We start from the raw sequence: 15,239 nt of genomic DNA on the forward strand, positions 1-15,239 counted from the left end.
CATCACACTGTTGCCAATAATTACAAAAAAAAGGCTATAGTTCCTTATTGCAAAATGAAGAATCCGGGGAAGCTCATTTTGCAATTAGGAACTATAGATTGTTTTAGCACTGACTGCATAGGGGAGACGACCCTGGTGTCACTATTACAAACTGGAGGGTTAACCCCAACAGAGAAAACACCCCTTCCTTCCATCATACGAGGAAGGGGGAGGTGCAGTGTCCCTGCGGAAAGATATTCTACAAAAAACAGGGTGTGCCAAAAATATGGATACCTACCGACTTGCTAATATTTCGAGAATGGTGGCAAATATTAACATGCAATTTGGACGGGAGGGTTTATAGATTTGATTGACATGAATCGATCAAAAAATGAAAGCATGAATCGATCGACACCGACTCGATCGACAAATTATTGAAAAACCGGTGTTATGATTCCGACATGACCGACATGAATCGATCGAAAAGTTAGAACATGAACCGATTGACGTGATTTGATCGGCACTGATTCGATTGACGACCGTGAATCGATCAAAAACCAGCGAATCGATCCGCAAATCCGTGAATCGATTGACAACCCCGTGATTCGTTCGAAAAATCCGTGAATTGATCGATAAACCCTTGAATAGGTCAACAAACCCGTGAATCGTGAAATTTTGAAAATTCGAAAATCCAAGATTAAGGATGTGGCCTATAATGCTATCTCGGCTCCTGTTCGATCGATCATGCTGATTTTCGGGGTCAGGGGGTATTTATGGACGGGAAACTCGAATTTCTGGTCAAATTTTGAAAATTCAGAAATCCAAGATGGCGGATGTGGCCTAAAATTATATCTCGGCTCCTGTTCGATGGATCTTGCTGATTTTTGGTATCCGGGGGTATTTTTGGACGGGAAACTCGAATTTCTGGTCAAATTTTGAAAATTCAAAAATCCAAGATGGCGGATGTGGCCTAAAATTATATCTCGGCTCCTGTTCGATGGATCTTGCTGATTTTTGGTATCCGGGGGTATTTTTGGACGGGAAACTCGAATTTCTGGTCAAATTTTGAAAATTCAGAAATCCAAGATGGCGGATGTGGCCTAAAATGCTATCCCGGCTCGTGCTCCATCTATCGCGGTGAATCTTGGTACCAGGTAGTATTTTTGGATGGGAAACTCGAATTTCTGATCGAATTTTGAAAATTCGAAAATCCAAGATGGTGGATGTGGCCGAAAATGACCTTACTTGAGTAAGTATCCCCTGGGGGATCTTTCATTCCTCGGACACACGTTTAAAAGGGAGCTCAGAAGACGCAACCTCAAACTTGTTTTTCGTGGATTGAAATGCGAAAAATATCGGAGAAAATTATTGTGGCTTATGCGTAGTAAATACTTCAAAAAACGCAAAAATCAAAAATCACTGAACAAGCTCAATGTCAAAATTTGAAAAATTTCAATTTTTTGAAACTCGGCTAGGAATTCGAGTTTCCCGGCCAAAAATACCCCCTATGCAACCAAGATTCACCACGATCGGTCGAGCAGCCCGAGATAGCATTATAGGCCACATCCGCCATCTTGGATTTTCAAATTTTCAAAATTTGACCAGAAATTCGAGTTTCCCGACCAAAATCCCTAATAGCACAGTTACACAATGGAATGTTTTTAAAATGTTTCAAATTACGTCAATCTCGGATCAGTCATTGACATATGTTTCCAACAAATTTTCAAAACGAATACATGAAATGGGCAAGTTGGCCGTGTCTTTGAAACGTATTGAAAACAAATCGAAAATGTTTCTAATTGCGGTCATTCAAACTTTTTTAAAAATAAGTTGGAAACGTTTCAAACTTATTTCAAAAAGGCATAAATAACCCACCCGAAAAATGTGTAAGAATTGTGTCAGCTATGTGTTGTCAATATATTGCAGTCCGTTCAATAAACTATATCAGAAAGGTTTCAAAAACATTTCAAAACCATTGCCACAGCTAAGCCTATGATTGAAACATATTTACGGAACATTTCTGCCGCAATTTATATGAAAATCAATGAACCTTTATTGACATCTATCGGAAAAAATTTGTAATTGTGTCAATTTCTTTTTTAACGACCCAGGCACAGATTCATATTAGATATGTGTACGATATGTTGGGAAAGGAGATCAACTAAATATTTTGGAAACATTTCTAAAACATATTTAAAACGTTGCTGCAGAAATTCTTGGAAGTTCGAAGTTTCTGAGAAATAAACCTGACATATTTCTGACACAATTTAGCAACGTTTCCAAGATCCTTCAAAAACATGTTTCAGAAACAACTGGCAGATATTTCGTATTTTTAATCTGATAAGGTACAGCTATATGTTGAATCTATGTATGAAACGTGACGGAATGGTATATGAAACGCCCTCAGATTTTCGTGTACGGATTTCCCTCATTGCTCTCCAGTTGAAATACTCGTATCACTCTCATTTAATTGATCCGCGGCGATCGTACGTCATAACCATTTATAAAATTAATTTAAACGCATAAGGGTAAGGAAATTTATTTAAAAATGTGTCAGGAATATATCAGTTAAACAAAACAGTGCCTTGATTGTCATTAAAACCTGGTGAACACAAGTTGAAAACATTTCTCAGACCTTTCTAAAAATTTTCCTAGATCAAACTGAACCCACCAGAGAGCGTTGACGTTTCATTTTCCAATTTTACCAAATTTTGGTTTATTTTTTTGTCTCAAGGTTTACTTTTTGGCTATTTAATTATGCAGAGTTAAAAATAGTTTTAAATTCTTGGTATGCATCGCATTTATCTCCATAAGAGCTTATAAGTTATGGATTATCTAAAATATTGAAACCGTACATCATGCTTTGCGTATACTTTTCTAAAGTGAGGACGTCCTAATCCCTCTGATAGTTTAATACTGATGGAGTGAACCCATAGTTCCATACTCTCCTTAGGCATAGTCTGTAATCAGGCCGCCCAGGCACTTGATTTGATAGCTATAATGCCTCCACGACGTTTGCTAAAACAGATGTCTGAAAATTTTTTTACGGTTAAGAAGTAGTGACATGCGGATGTATTCAACACAGAGTGGGCTCGTGTTTAACACTACATAGACTGTAGTGATTATACCGAAAATGTGTCATAAACATTTAGAAAATCAGAGGAAAATCTGAGTTAAAGGCTCATTGTTTTACAAATGTGTCAGAAATGTGTCAAAAATGCACTGCCAACGGAGACCTTTGCCCATTGACAACCGCGCTGTCACCAAGACAGCGTGCGGTCAGTCTTCAGTCTTCTTCAATAAAGACATTGTGACTCAACTACGTTTCTCGTCTTGGCCCACACCTCAAACCTACACCATTGTGTCATTGAAATATGTAAAAAAATGAATTCGAAACATTTCGGTGGCACAATCTGCAAATGTTTCACAGACACATAAAATGTGGTGACATGGGAATGTGTTGAACACAGAGTGGCTTTGTGTTTGACACTTCATTCGGGTTTTTAAAGTATCACATGAAACATTTCAGAAATGAGGCTTGGTGTCATTGACACGTTTTAAAAACATCTCTAAGACTAGGTTTGCTATTACGGTACCTCCTGGTACCAAAAATCAGCAAGATCGATCAAACAAGAGCCGGGATAGCATTTTAGGCCACATCCGCCATCTTGGATTTCTGAATTTTCAAAATTTGACCAGAAATTCGAGTTTCCCGTCGAAAAATACCCCCGGATACCAAAAATCAGCAAGATCCATCGAACAGGAGCCGAGATAGCATTTTAGGCCACACCGCCATCTTGGATTTCTGAATTTTCAAAATTTGACCAGAAATTCGAGTTTCCCGTCCAAAAATACCCCCGGATACCAAAAATCAGCAAGATCCATCGAACAGGAGCCGAGATAGCATTTTAGGCCACACCGCCATCTTGGATTTCTGAATTTTCAAAATTTGACCAGAAATTCGAGTTTCCCGTCGAAAAATACCCCCGGATACCAAAAATCAGCAAGATCCATCGAACAGGAGCCGAGATAGCATTTTAGGCCACACCCGCCATCTTGGATTTCTGAATTTTCAAAATTTGACCAGAAATTCGAGTTTCCCGTCGAAAAATACCCCCCGGTTCCAAAAATCAGCAAGATCGGTCGAACAGGAGCCGAGAATGCCGAGAAAGCATTATGCCGTCCTGTCTATAGTTCCGAATTGCAAAATGGGAAATCCGAGTTTCGCATTACGCAATAGGGAACCATAGTATAGGTCCCAATTGCAAAATGAACTTCGCGTGATCCTGCGACGGCAAATTTTTGCGGGGTCGCTGAAGCGGGATAAAAATTGTTTTTGAGGATTTTCTTTTTCTCAATAGTAAGTAAATACCCTCCTGATACGGAATTCATCATAAAAAAAAAATCGAAAATTTGACCCTAGTTCCTTATTGCATAAAGCTGTCCATTGTCATTAATTCATAGAGGTAATAATCAATCCGGTTCATATAATACCTGTTTTCAAGTCACTCCGAGGTCAAGGTTTAGGAAAACATTCGTAAGTTTCATGCCACACCAGAAACATCCGCAGGCGCTACAAGCAACTATATTAACTTCAAGGAGCTCATATTGCATAACCGTTCCAGTGAAGGAGTTTTTCATTGGGCGATTTTATTCCTGTGCTCCACTGACAATTCATAAACACGTTTTTTTGGGGTAGCCTGATTAAGAATGTTTAAGACGTTCCTTAATCAATTTTACAAACTCGAATCTGGATTTGTTCACTTACGGCCGTAAGCGCATCATATCAGCCTATTTACGGCGACCAACTAAAACTGACACACAGCACGCATGACCATATCGACGATATAAGTCGGCAATCACATATCTCGTTTGCGGTGTCTAAAAATCTCCGCCTCTATGTTATTTTTTTAAAGGAGAACAAATTGACATCATTCCTTGAAGTTCTTGCAGAATTTTCTTCGCACAAAGAGGAAAAATCACGGCAGTTTTAAAGAATTGCCGCTGAGTAGTTTTCCGTTTAAAAAATAAAGTACGACAGGAAGATACGTGGTTGCCGACGTACACCGTCGATATTCCGTCCATATAGGCTCTCTAGTTAGTTTCACCCAGTTAACAGCGCAACAACCATACACTTCATTGTCCTTCGTCATGAATCGACTTATTTTCACTCTTGAAAACATGACCTCTTTAAATCATTACAAAAGAACAGGGCAGGAGAAAGTATTCACCGAAGAAAGTGTTTTCATGCCCACAGGTACTGCCGTGCTAAGGAAAACACCGTATGCATCTTCAGGCGTTGCCAAATTTCCTCCTTTGATAAGACACTTTCCTGGTAGACTTATAAATATTTTCCTCCCAATTTTTCAGACAATTTTGCTCGCAATTCCACCGAAAAGTCTTGAAAATTTCGAGGGAAAATATTCGTAACTTTCCTAAAAAATTAACAATTTATCGAGAGAGATTTGGCAACGCTCAAATGTTCATACGGTGTTCTTCCTTAGCAAGGCAGCAGGAGGCTCCTACCGCAGGACGAGGGAAAAGGGAGGCAAGTCCCGGATTTTAATTGAAGACTGACAAGACAGGCACGCAATTTTTCGATTATCTCCTGTCTTTACACGCTTGTCGGCATTCTGATATCGATTCTTGGGGTGTATCCAAATAGTGAACCGCGGGAAAATCTGTGTTCAGATTAGGGAACAACCCCGATGGATTTAAGGTTGAAGTGTATTGAGCACCGGTGTTTTGGTATTGCGGTCACGTTGCTCGAATGCGGAGCAAAGTGTTTTGTTTGGACGTGTCGTACGTCGGGATTTGAAATCGATCTTACTCTTGGGCCTCACACTCGGTTAAATACAACTTTTTCTTAGTTTTTAAACTTTACGCCCCGGTTGAATCGAGAAAGTATTGCTCGGTTATTGTATCTCTTTCTCGAGGTCAGAATGGGTCAAATGCGCTGGTCACAGAATTGTGTTTTGATGCTTGATTCTAGCAGACTAGCTAAAAATACTAAGATCTGTCCAAACCGCAACTTTCTACGTTCAGTATTAACCTAACCTAACTTTTTCTTAGTTTTTAAACTTTACTCCCCGTTGGGGTCGAGAAAGTATTGCTCGGTTATTGTATCTCTTTCTCGAGGTCAGAATGGGTCAAATGCGCTGGTCACAGAATTGTGTTTTGATGCTTGATTCTAGCAGACTAGCTAAAAATACTAAGATCTGTCCAAACCGCAACTTTCTACGTTCAGTATTAACCTAACCTAACTTTTTCTTAGTTTTTAAACTTTACTCCCCGTTGGGGTCGAGAAAGTATTGCTCGGTTATTGTATCTCTTTCTAGAGGCCAGAATGGGTCAAATGCGCTGGTCACAGAATCGTATTTTGATGCTTGATTCTGGTAGATTAGCCAAAAATATTAAAATCCGTCCAAACCGCAACATTTTACGTTCAGTATTAACCGAGTTATCGCCCTTTGAAAAGTCGGGTTTTTGACGTCATCCACCGCGTTAGTGACACCCTTGGTTGTCTCTTACGTTTCATACCAGCCTGTGTACCTATAATTTCTTCCTTACCAATAACTCCATCGCAATCAAACGCGAAAATTTCGCACACCCTCACAAAACTGAATGATTTTTGTTACAGGAGTATCGCTAGACATGCACACGAGACGCTCATAACTGAAACACAGCCGCCGCCATGGGAAAACGGAATTCAAAACTTAAACAAGACACCATCGATAAGTTGATGTTAGATACATACTGTGAGTAAACACATTCATCCATTTCTGATTCCGCGCTTTTTCATCCGAACACTTTTTTAGGGTTCTTATCGACTCAGCCAAGTTTTCTGCCCAGTGGCGTGGCGTGAATTGCGATATATCGATTGTTATGCCATTTAAACCTATGGAAAAGGATCGATAAACAGGGTGTTCGCAGCGAACGCCTTAATAATCGATTCTTTACCATAGGTTTAAATGGCAGAACAATCGATACATCGCAATTCACGCCACGCCACTGTTTCTGCCGTCCTCAGCAAAAACGCCGTAATTCCACTCCAATTGGACTACATTTTGCAATTTGGACCTATAAATTCTGGCCCAGTTTTAAAACAACGTATGTGCCATTAGTTTCCCTATGCACATAAGTGTTTTTTCAGATGAGCCAGAATTTATAGGTCCAAATTGCAAAATGCAGTCCAATTGTTTCACTTTTTTCCAGCACGTTCTGCCCTATTCTGCCGTGTTTAGGAAGAACGCCGTATGAGCCATCAGGCGATACTGACCATGACCTATAAAAAATCACGAATTTATAGGAACATTTGTGAACATATCTCTTCCGATTGTTCAGAGGATTTCAATAGTAATGTGATCTAAAAAGTCGGACAATGTCAAAGAAAAATATTCATAACTTTCTTGAAAAATGAATATTTTCTTAAAGGAAATTTGGCAACTTTTGAATGCTCATACGCCGTTATTCCTTAGCACGGCAGTATCAGAAGAGAATTTAATTTCCCTAAGGCCTCGTTTTCTTCATTTTGAGTTCCTAATGTTGTGCCAGAGATGTATCGGCAAAATGAAGGATGAACATTTCTTGGGTTTTTTGTAAAGCAGCATGTTGTCAAGAAAAAATTGAAATAGTGTCGAATAGAGGTGCGGCGTTTATACTTTGTACGGCAGTTTTGACGTGCTACCTATTTTTCGCACTTTTCCTCGATGATTATTTCTCAAATTTTCATCTCCTCACATAGTCATTTTATGCGAAATTTGGCAACGGTTAGAGTGTGCATCAGAAGATGGAAGAATCACTATGCACTTCAGCGAGCACACGTTATAAACATAACTATAATTCTTTGAGGGCAGAAAGAAAGTGGCGACGTGAATGTAGAGCCTCTCTTTAAAGACGTCCGTAAATTGTACAACTTTGTTTGAAGTGTGTGGGAGCATAAATAAAAATGCCATCTTATGATATTTTCCCCCAAGCTTCTATGAAAAGTCAATATTTGCCTAATAAAAGTGACTGCCATTAATTTATTTATGTCATCTGGCGTCTTCTCTTGCCTGTTTTTAAAATTATCAAATTATAGGAGAGCCTTGAATATCCGCGTTTCGATTTTAGCCGCGAATTTTTTAGGTGCTGGCTTCTATATATTAAAGTCACTAAAATACTCCTGAAACACAAAAATATGTGATAAAATAAATGATGTTTGCCAAAATCACTTCTTTTCAGGTAAAATGTATTCATTTTGAACAAATATTACCTTTCTGTTTAAGTTAATAGTATTTTAAAATACAGCCTTTGATCACTTCTCCAGGCTAAATAGCTTGATTTTGGCTTTATCCGCGATTTTCGATTATCCGCGGTAGCTCGGCAGCTGCGCGGCGTGCTTTGCGATATATCGATCGATCTGCCATGTAAACCTGTGGAAAATGATCGATCAACAGGATATTTGCGATGAACACTTTAATAATCGATTCTTCGCCATAGCTTCAAATGGGAAAATATCGATATTCGATCATTCACGCATCGCCACCGAAAGCTCTGGTCCGAATTATCCCGCGGATAAATCGAGACTCTGCTGTAATGTCGCGTAAGCACAAATATTTCTGCTGTTTGTTTTCTACAAATATTTGAAGAACTGTGCCACGTGACGGCACGTCAATTTGAAAAATTTTCGTGGGTATTCATATCGTTTTATTGTTGGCTGTGACGTCGTCACCTTCCGGCCCAAGTATCACAAGCGCTTTGCGACGTTTCAAAATTTCCGCCGCTATTTTAATTTTTCACACAAAAATTGTTGGTTGAATCTGTTTGAAAATTTATCAGAATTTTATCGGCAGCACAAAGAAAATTCAGTGAAAATTTCGGATAGCTTCGTTGAACAATTTCTCTGTAACAATATAAAATGGCGGGAGAAATTTTGAAACGGCGCTTGGCGCTTGTGATACTTTGGCCGGAAGGCGACGATATCACACTGGACCAATGGAACACTAGACAAGGTACGAATTTAAGCAATCTGATACATGTTCCTTAGCCAAAATTTCACGTAGAACACGATTCGCGCAACGAAAATTACTAAAATCAACTTCTAACGAAGATATTAACGTTTTTATTTCAGATTGGTTACGAGGAATTTGAACTGCCCGCTCACAAGAAACTCAAAGCTCTACGTGAGGCAAATCGCGCACTACAACGGTTTCAGCAAGCTTCTCAATCGAGCAACGTTCATTTCCCACATTGCGTTGTTCAAACTATAAGCGATTTTCTAAAACTGAGCCGAAGAGTCAAGATCGACGTAGCCAGATTTTTAGGTGAATCGCAAAGATTGTCATGATAACGTTTAGCGTGCGATGTGAATCACGTAGAGCATTGAGTTTTCATGAGCGGATGGTTTGAATTCACGCATCAAGAATCATTGCACATCTTCATAAAGAGTTTATTTTGGTAATTTTTGTTGTGCGCATCGTGTTTTACGTGAAATTTTGGATAAGGAACATAAATCAGAATGCTGAAACTTGTACCTTGTCTGGTGGTCTATTGAAAATGATCATTGTTCATCTCAAAATTTGCGTGACCGCAAAATAATTCATAGGATCTTGTATTCGCGAATGTGTGAAGATCCGCCAACTGTCTCCCTTCTTGCGGTGAGAATTTTCGCAAGGGCGTAATATATCCAGTTTACGTGCTGGATAAAGACACCGAGTCTTCTCACTCCAGATTCTTATAAATTTAAATGAGATTCTCACCACGTCGGCCTTCTGACGTAAAGGCGTCTCTCAATTTCAACGAGAGCCCTGTTTTACATATAAATCTATGATTTTTGGGTCTCATGCAGAAATCGCGATACGCTCTTACATCAGGGCGGCGACGACTTGAGAGGTGCTTTTATAGTCGCCGCCTGGTCGAAAATCCGTGAATAGCTTTTCCGCAACTAAGAGAGATCAACACTGCCGTGCTGAGGAAAAACGCCTTATGACCATTCAAGAGTTGCCAAATTTTCTCGGATGAAACATGTATTTTTGAGGTTACTTGAGTATATTTTCCCTTGAAATTTTCTGATATTTTAGATTAAATCGTGTAGAGAATAATCTGCAAAATTTTGAGAAAAATATTCATTAAGTTCCAACAAAATGCGTGATTTATGAAAGGGAATTTTGGCAACGCTGGCAGGCTTTTGCGGCGTTTTTCCTTAGCACGGCAGGACAGCCGCGCCATGTGCCGCTTAATTACGTGCGGCGAGGTCAGAGATGAGTCCGACGGAGGGAGAAATACCACCACAACGATGCCGGTTCAGCGTAAAATTATTGTGCTTTCGCTGAGCTTTTACTCCACTGGAAAAAAACACATTGGAGCTAGAGTTCAGACTCTTAAAAACATAGACAAGAAAAAATACTCTTGATTCAATCCGATTTAAGCTTAAATCAAGAACCAAGCCTCTTAATTTGAGCGGATTTCCTTTTGATTTAAGCTTAAATCTGATTGAATCAAGAGTATTTTTTCTTGTCAATGTTTTCAAGAGTCTGGACTCTAGATCCAATTTGTTTTTGTCCACTGTCTCTGAAAACTTCCTGTCTAATTTACAAATAGTGTATCTTTCCTTCGGAAAATACACTAAAATTTCTAAGCACTGAAAAAACTATGTATATTAGCAATTTCAGGCCTTCGCCTTGAGGTGCCGTCCCTCCGTCAATTATGCGTTTTTCGACTTTTTTGACCCCCTTCCCCCTTTTAACACTCTTGTGACGTATTTACCTATCCTTTAACACGTAAAAATAAAATTACGTAACACTCTTTACGACCCTTCTCCTCCCTTTTTGAGAGTTACGTAATTTAGGGATGGACCCCTATGCGCTTTTTCAACAGCTCCCTCCCCTAGGAGGCCTCATATGGTCTATATACATATTGTGATTGAGAGAGGTGTGAAGAGGTCCTTCACATTAACATCATGAAAAAAAACAATTTTAACGAAGCTCGAGTAAAAATCAATGGTTTAATTTTGCAGATAGACCCTTAGAAGGGATTACAATGATCTACCCGTACAAAAGAATACAAATTAAAAAGAAAAAAATAATACATTTTTCCGGGATTTGAATATTTTAAGGTGAGTTCGTATCGACCTTAAATGTTTTCAAAATCATAGAATTTTGCCTTGCGCATCCTCCACCCCCCCCCCCCCCCGGTGGCGATTTCTTATTATCCCTTGCAATGGATTGCAGTGGAACAATTGCCGAAGTTACTATGTTTAATTTTGCTCGAGTTTAGTTAAAATTGTCCTTCCAAAATGCCTCCTCTGAGGCGCAATGTAAACCGTATGGGGCTTACTAAAGGAAAAATATGTGTAAGGAACGACTTTGGATACAACCCTGACCCTTTGAATCTTTCGAGTCCTCGAGCAGGAACAATTCAACGCCTAAAGGTACGGCAATTAAGACGCGGAATGCCGCCGCGGAATCTGACGCGGCGGACGACCCGAGCGAGCGAGGCGTCGAGTTTGTTTCCGCTCCGCCGTGCCCGGCAACTAAGCAGCGGAATCGCCTCCAAAATTCCGCCGCGTCCGTCGGCAGTCTCGTCATCAGTATCCGATGATAACTCACGAGTGTAGGTGTGTTGTGCCTTGCTACAATGAACATTCACCACGTTTCAAAAGCTCCAATATTTTTTACGAGAATACCAGTCAAAATATCCCTTTGTAAAATTTCTAAAAGTATTTTTGAATGAGCAAAACAATTTTTAACGCACGTTGGCAAAAAACTCCAACATACAGCAATAAAATGTTTACAAAAAGTTCAAGATAAGCTCCCTATCAATAGTTTCAAATTAACGAATAAAGCTTGAGCAGAGAGTTGCAACATTGCAAGCAAAGACACCCATTTTTTTACTTTCAGCCATGATGTTCAAAAAAAGATTGGTCGATCAGGTTTCTCTATAGATATATAGCAACGTATAAATAAATTGTTCAGATGCCAAAAAGCCATAAAATAGTTATTCCGTTTTGTTTTTATAGATTTATTTCCTGGAAAAAAGGTGTCATGTTTCTTTTACCTATTTGTGTGGTATTATTTGCACCTGGCACGAGGTAGGATTGCCATGCGTTGATATCGTGCTAAAAAATTTTTTCTTTCATGAATCCAATAAGTCACGATGGCCCGCAATTTTCCATTGGTTTCTCCACCGCGATCCACGTTTCGGCACATAGACATGAAAAATCATCGAAAACCTCGGCGGACGAGGCGGAATCTCCGAGGGATTCCGCTCCGATCTGTTCTCGACAGATCGGAGCGCCGTGACGCCGCGGACGCCGCGGCGTCGCTCCGCTCCTTAGTTGCCGCTCCCATTGAAACGCGTGTAACAGATTTCCCTTGCGTCCGCCGCGTACGATTCCGCGGCGGCATTCCGCGTCTTAATTGCCGTACCTAAGGAAACTAAAACGACCAAATTTAGCTTCAATGCTCTTGTTTCGTCTATCAGTAACTGGAGGACAGAACTCCAGGGTCCCATACAATTCGTCGTTCCCCGAACGAAGGAACGTAACTCGATTCCAAGGTTGCAAAGTTGACTCAAACAATTCAACTTTTGACAAGTGCATACCTGCACAATGTTTGTCCAAAATTTTCTTTATTTTTTCCTGGGATCAGAAGAAAAATCAGTTAAATTTTCTGTTAGACATACCCGAAATTCCCTTAGAGAAATGCAATTTGCGACAGGAAATCTGGCAACATTGAATTGTTGTTACGATCTTCTGTCGTGGAGCGACGAATTATTATTCTAATGTTCTAGTCGGCTCACAGTTGCCAGGTTGTGCTGAAAATTCAGCACATTTCTCCATACAATTCAGCACGAAATATGCAGGTTTTTTCACACAATCTGGCAAACTTGAGTCGGCTTCTCAGTCCCGTTGTCATCATCCTTCGTCTGAAATAAACGCTATTAGTCCACGACACATACAATCGATTCATATCGATTAACTCTCATTGGTAGCATCAAAGAGGTCCTGTAATTGTTATTGTTTGGACTTAATTCGATATAACGGGGAATATCTTCGGTGACGTCACCACAAATAGCGTTATGAGGTATCAGAGGTACTTCGTTGCAACCGAGGGATGGGTCGTTGTGGCCGATCATGAATTGGTGACCTTCTTGATGATCCCTCCGTGGACTGAGAGTCCCACAAGATTAATCGGGGCATTAGTTTAAAGGCTGGCCGCAGACCTCTCTGTATGCAGGGAAACCCTAGTGGCCTCATTTACACAGCAGTCTGACTTGTAATTTCATGTTGTGAGACCCGTGTGGTGATGGGGTTGGTTAAAAGCCCTCTACACAAAAGGTCAATTTTCCTCTGATTCGGATTGCCGTTCAATTGAGATGGATCTGTTAAGGGTGTCAGCAAATATAGGGATAAAGAGGAGATTTAATTAAAATATGGGTAAACAAGGCTAAAAAAACGAATGGCTAAAAAATGGCTTTTTGTGCTTTGTTCAAACATAGGGATATCGAACGGATTTCCAGACTCTTAAAGCATTTAACAAGAAAAAATATTCTTGATTCAATCGGATTTTCGCCTGAAACGAAAGGAAAATCCGCTTAAGTTGAAAGTCTTGGCTCTCGATTCAAGCAAAACCCTCATTGAATCAGGAGTATTTTTTCCAATCAATTTTTTTTAAGAGCCTGGACTTTTTCAAGACTTTTTTCCAGGGTCGGTTCAGATGACCGTAATTTTTTTCCAATATGGCAGACCAGCTCCATTACGAGTGGGATTCAATGGAATTTCGAGTGGGATAGGGCGTATCTCGATTTTCGCACTAGCTCCAGAAAGCATGGATTCATACGTGATACAGGGCTCACGAGGAAATTGAGATACGCCCTTACGTCAGAGAGGTAACGGTACTGTAATACCCCGGTATCCGCGACCCCGCCATCCGCGGATTCGCTTATCCGCGATCGAATTTGTTCGGCATCACCCCGCTATCCGTGACTCCGTGACTCGCTTATCCGCGATCGGAGAAGAGAATCTTGGCATGAATGAAATGACTGTGGGAAGACTGTCATGGAAGTGAAGCACCAATTGGATTAAATTTTGCAATAAGGAACCACTATTTATGGCTCTCCCATAAAAGCACCTATCTGCATAGGAAAACCAATGGCATGTATGATGTTATTTCTAAAATGGACCCGAAATAATGGTTCCTTTTTACAAAATATAATCCAATTGATAAAGTTTTCCTTTTACTAACCTTACTTAATTATTTTATTTCAAATCATTCAAAATTTGTTTTCTTGCAAAAAAAAAGGAAAAAAAAACACACTTCGTGTCGATCCGCACATAGAAAGGGCACTAAATTTCCAACGAGGCCTCAGCAGTTTACTTCTTCCATACATTGAAATACAAAAAGATCTACGGCGTAAAATGAAACAGCCAACTCCAGTGACTTTCTTCCGCAAACCATAGGTAAATGTAAGCATTTTTCATTTGACATGTCCCCTAACCCTTATTCATTTTCCATAAGACCAATGCCCCCGTATCCGCGAATTCGGTATCCGCGGGGTTTTCGAAGAACGTAACCCTCGCGCATACCGGGGTATTACAGTATTGACTGGATGAATATTTAGAGGCCCGTTTTGGCGCTTCTGGGTACCAGATGCGCCCTTTCCAACCGTTCGACTCCCCCGATGTAACATGTACTATACTACATGCCCTTTTGCCTTATGGGTAATGACGCCATTCTGGTACACCCGGGAAAATTGGATTTTTTTCTGCATCTGGTATTCGTAAAAGTTTTCGTGAAATGTTTTGCTTTTAAGCATAACAATCTCGCACGGACGTATTACCTGGTTAAAGTATTTTAGGGCCTCCTTATGCTTTAAATACTTATATCCGAGGCAGTACTTTCAGATCGATTTGAAAATATTACGAACAGTCACGTGATCTCTTCATTTTAGTGACGTATTACTGTGCTACTTTGTGATTGGTTCATTTTCTTGGCGCAGCATCGACACGTCAGCTGTTTGCGGCATTGAGCGGAAGGTTTAAGGTTATGTCATGGACCAAGAGAATGAATAAGGACCCCCAACTCCAGTTAGCGGAGACATTAGCGCTGTCTGGCGTTCACGCCGCGCCGTGAATATGGTCCAGCCAGCGCCGATGTCACCGCCGGCCGGCCGGTCCCTCTCTTCCCCGCGACCCGCGCTTCCCCTCCCCACTGCTGAACTCCTCTTCACGCGGCCCCGCTCCCCCGCGACCTGCGCGCCCTACCTCGCGGCGTCGCGAC

At 40.5% G+C, this 15,239-nt stretch overlaps 1 protein-coding gene across 1 annotated transcript in view; it reads left to right on the forward strand.

Annotated features, from left to right (window-relative positions):
* The window catches only part of LOC109033252 (frequenin-1), a 282,836-nt gene that overhangs the window by 52,535 nt on the left and 215,062 nt on the right, over positions 1–15,239 (forward strand). The window contains exon 3 of the mRNA XM_072304796.1: positions 6,620–6,737. Within this exon, the coding sequence (XP_072160897.1) occupies positions 6,674–6,737 (64 nt within the window). The 5' untranslated portion in view covers positions 6,620–6,673. The remainder of the gene's footprint in view (positions 1–6,619; positions 6,738–15,239) is intronic.

Source organism: Bemisia tabaci, chromosome 10 (genome assembly GCF_918797505.1).
Source record: "Bemisia tabaci chromosome 10, PGI_BMITA_v3".
Classification (NCBI taxonomy): domain Eukaryota; kingdom Metazoa; phylum Arthropoda; class Insecta; order Hemiptera; family Aleyrodidae; genus Bemisia; species Bemisia tabaci.